The 4,560-nt window shown below is 33.5% G+C and overlaps 1 protein-coding gene across 1 annotated transcript in view; it reads left to right on the top strand.

The window, feature by feature from the left end:
• LOC103211891 (pleckstrin homology domain-containing family A member 5-like) overlaps positions 1 to 4,560 on the top strand; it is a gene marked incomplete at its 3' end in the record, with an annotated part of 249,977 nt that overhangs the window by 217,983 nt on the left and 27,434 nt on the right. The window contains exon 6 of the mRNA XM_007957865.2: positions 1,583 to 1,687. Coding sequence (XP_007956056.2) covers positions 1,583 to 1,687 — 105 coding nt within the window. The remainder of the gene's footprint in view (positions 1 to 1,582; positions 1,688 to 4,560) is intronic.

A 4,560-nucleotide genomic window follows, 5' to 3' on the forward strand; every position in this document is an offset into this window, starting at 1 on the left:
CCTCACGCTGTGTACTAGAAATTTTCCAGCTGGATCATTGTTGAAATGCTAAAGACAAAGCTGTAAAATCACTAGAAAAAACAGTGGAAGTTTAAAAGAAAAAAAAAAAAAACTCAGAATGGAGATGGATTTTCTAATTATGATATAAAACCTAGAATCTTAATAGAAAAGAGCATCAAGTTCAGCAATTCATATAACAATCAAAGAATTAATTCCTTTATAATTGAAGAGCTCCTATGGCTCCATAAGAAAAAGACAACACAGTATAAAAATGGGAAAGTATTTAAAATCAGTTCCAGAAAATAAATGAACATTATACTTATATAAAAGATGCTCATCCTCATTCGTAACCTGCCATATATTTTAAAACTGCAAAAAATCACCATATTTCATCAAATGTTGAAAGATCAAAAGTTTCAAAGCATAACATGTTGATAAGAATGACTGTAAATAGGCATTCTCTTTATGTACTAAGCTCTAAGAAATATAGTGGAACACAGGCATAGGTATTATATATGCAATCATTTGAGAAAGAATAGATACCCCAAAAATATGAAAAAAAAACTATTTATACTAAGTAGGTAGATAGACAAATGAGATTGTGGTGATGAGTCCTAGAGCCCCAGGGGTGAGAAGTAGAGGTCCTTGTATATCTTTTTGTACCTTTTCCATTTTTTACTGTGTTTATATATTGTCTGTTCAAAGATACATTAAAAGTTAGCAAAGAAACATGCTTTAGGGAAAGTGTATTGGTACTGGGCCTTAACATTCTATTTTGTACTAATACAAGCTTTATAAAACAAAAATCTATTGAAATATGCTATTTCCAAAGACTCTAGATTAAGGTGAGAAATGGGAGATAATTTAATATTATTTACCTTTTATGTTATAGAGAAATTCCAATTCAGTTTTCCTGTTTTGGGGTTACCACTACTATTCCTGTAGAATAAATCTTCATGCCGAACACAGCACTATTTAAAAGGATTTTATATCCTTCTGCTTACTCTTTAGAATACAGTAAATACCGTCTGTCTAGTATTGTTGTGGTTCAGAGTTTTCCATAGAAGAAAACACTACATGACATTAAGTGGATCTTTCCAGTCTTATTTTAACTTGTGATATGTTTGTTTAATATCTGAATTTTTCTCTTCTGACTTAATGCTGTTAATTCTCTTTAATTGAAACAACCCTATTAAATGCAGATGTGGTGCAAAAAGTTCTGTTTGGTTTATTCTTAAAAATTTATTAATTTTTACTCAAGGTTCATTCATTTTGTAACAGGTAGGACTAAATACTGCCACACACTCTGCCTTTTGTGAAAATTGCATATCCAGATTTTAGAGAGAAATAACACTTTGATCCTTTTGTAACATGTAATATCCTGGGAGGAAAAGTCTTTGTGCAAATTCTTACATTTAAACAAGAAAGCTAGCAATAGTGGAGTTGTAATAATTGATTTGGCAAGTTTATATCCTCCAAATGTCAGGGAAATCCGACTAGGGATTAAATTGAGGATGATGAAAATACACTCAATTTTCTAGGCATTAATGCCATATTTTCTATCCTGCTTTTTTCTATTTAGACTTCACGAGCTTCAAAAAAAGTTCACAATTTTGGAAAGAGGTCAAACTCAATTAAAAGGAATCCTAATGCACCGGTAGTGAGACGAGGTTGGCTTTACAAACAGGTATATATATATATATATATATATGTGTGTGTATTTTTCTATTTGATGTAAAACAAAGGACAGAATCAAGAAAACCTTTTAGGCTGAATGTACCTAAGACAATAGTATAAAATGCTTTTATACTATTGGGGGAAAATGCTTTGGTTTAGTTACCTGGATTCTTCTACTACTTAATTTTCCCTGAAGATTGTTAGAGGAACAGTGATGACAGAAAGGGAGTGAACATTACTTGGAACAGAGATTGCTTGTGGGTATTTGTGTTTTTCTCATCTTTCAGAAAATAATGCCTATTTGGCAGCTCTTTCTAATTTATTTCCTAAAAATCAGGCTCAAACAAAATTACAATGTTATTAAAAATTACCTTTCCTTCTAAATTCAAAATTAAGTATCTACTGTATGAAAATGTTAGGAAAAGCTTGCTAAAATGACCCAGGTAAAAGTATTTAAAAAAATGTCAAAATGAACATGCAAGGGTATTGTTCACTTTTTTGTTTCATACAAAAGTCATCATAAAAATGTATAGTTAAATACTTCCCTTCCTTTATTTATAGAGAAATCTTACCATAATTTTATTTATTTATTTATTTACTTATTTGCTTATTTATTTAGGTGGTCCATCAGTGGTATTTCTCAGTGATTATATTTTACCTACAGTCCAGAAAGTACTCTTGTTTCATTACTGGCTCTTTCTCTTAAATTTTAATGTTGTTTATTTAGTAATTTAACTTAATATTTTCATTTCTTATGTTCCTATTTCTTCAGACAGAATTTACATTGTTTATATTGACTGGAAAACATGATAAATAAAGCCTTTTTTTGAATCTTGTCATTAGTTTTGTGTGTATGTAAGGATGTATGTCTATTACCTCCTTGGCCATAATCTCTTTGACTGCTTGGAGGCTATTGTTTTCTTTTTTACTTTCTAATTGACAGCTGGGATAACCTAAATACTGAGATGTTATAGTCATCATTCAAAGCCTGTATCTGCCTTTCCCTGTCTCTGATCCTGCATATGTACAGATGATACAGAACAAGTCAAATATTAGTTCATTAGTATTGCTAATTTATTCTGTCAAATACTACTAATTTCAGATCAACTCACAAATGATAAAATTGACAATGAAATCTGTCAGAAGAGATAAAGGTGGACATTATGGAGAGATAAAAGGGTCAATTAACTAAGAACATTTAACAATTATTGTGGTGAATTGTTGTCAATGTCCTGAAACAAAGTGTATGTGAACTGCTGTATGGAAAGTCAATTTGCTCTGTAAATTTTCACCCAAATCACAATTTAATAAAAAAAAAAAAAGAGCATTTAACCATCATAAGTATATATGCCCCATCAGGGAACCTAAACGTATAAGGCATACACTGATAGAATTAAAGGGAGAACAGATTGTACTACAGTAATAACTAGAGACTTCAGTATACCATTTTCATTGAACAGAACATCTAGAAAAAGCATCAAGGAAACAGAGGACCTCGATGGCACTACAAACCTACTAGATTTAACAGACATATATAGAACACTCCACCCCAAAACAGCATGATATACGTTCTGTTCTAGTGTACATGCATCGTTCTCCAGGACTGTCTTAGTTCTCTAGTGCTGCTATAACAAGAAATACCACAAGTGGATGGCTTGACAAACAAATTTATTCTCTTACAGTTTTGGAAGCTAGAGTCCAAATTCATACTGCTGGTTTTAGGAGAAGACTTGGCTAGAAATCCCAAGTTCAAAGTGCCAGCTCTAGGGGCTGATTGATTGGAGCAAACTGGAAGCTGTTTCTGACTCAAACAGCTATTGACTGCTCAAGCTGACAACTCAACATCAGCAAGTAGAATGGCAGATTGTTGACTCACAGACTACTAACCCAACAATCCCGATATCGGCAGACAACACAACAAAACACTGGTTCAAGTTCAAGAACTGGAGATGAATGGCAGGATGCAAAATGCTAGAGATCTTTCTCAAAGCTTTTCCATACATACTGGATGTAGGACACACCCTGCAGGCAACTCCCCTTCAATTAATTAGCTGCTCACAGCAGATTCCACCATGGGTGTGACTATACTACATCCAGCCTCCTAGTGGGGAATAACTACATCCAGCTGCCAAGTTACTCAAAATCATGGCCAAGCCAAGTTGATACACACAACCTTAACTACCATGAAGATAGACCACATTTTAGGTCACAGAGCAAGTCTTCATAAATTTTAAAAAATTAAAATCATACGAAGTATTTTCGTTGATCATGGCAGAGTGAAGCTAGAAGCCAATAACAGAAATTAACCTGAACATGCAACAAACATGGCAATGAAACAATGTACTATTTAACTACCAATGGGTCAATGAAGAAAGTGCAAATGAAAATGAAAGCACAACATAACCAAAACTTAAGGGATGCAGCCAAAGCAGTCAGTACTCAGAGGGAAATTTATAGCAATAAATACAAATGTGTAAAAAGAAGAACCATCTCAAATCAACAGCCTAACTCGACAACTCCAGGAACTAGAAAGAGAAGAATTAACTAAGCCTAAAACTATTAGAAGAAAGGATGTAAGAAAGATCAGAGCATAAAAAGTAAAATTGCAAACAGAAAAGCAATACACAGAATCAATAACACTAGAAGTTGATTGTTGAAAAGATCTATAAAATTGACAGATCTTTAAGTAGACTGACAAAGAAGAGAAGAGATACACAAACAACACACTGCCATCGAGTCAGATCCGATTCATAGCAACCCCTCCTAGGGTTTCCGAGGTGGTATCTCTATGGAAGTAGATTGCCCAGCCTTCCTTCCAAGGAGTGGCTGGTGGGTTTGAACCGCCACCCTTCTGATTAGCAGTCAAATGCCTTAGGCACTATG

The sequence above is a fragment of the Orycteropus afer genome, unplaced genomic scaffold (genome assembly GCF_000298275.1).
Source record: "Orycteropus afer afer isolate SDZICR_OR568_19922 unplaced genomic scaffold, OryAfe1.0 scaffold00813, whole genome shotgun sequence".
Taxonomy (NCBI): domain Eukaryota; kingdom Metazoa; phylum Chordata; class Mammalia; order Tubulidentata; family Orycteropodidae; genus Orycteropus; species Orycteropus afer.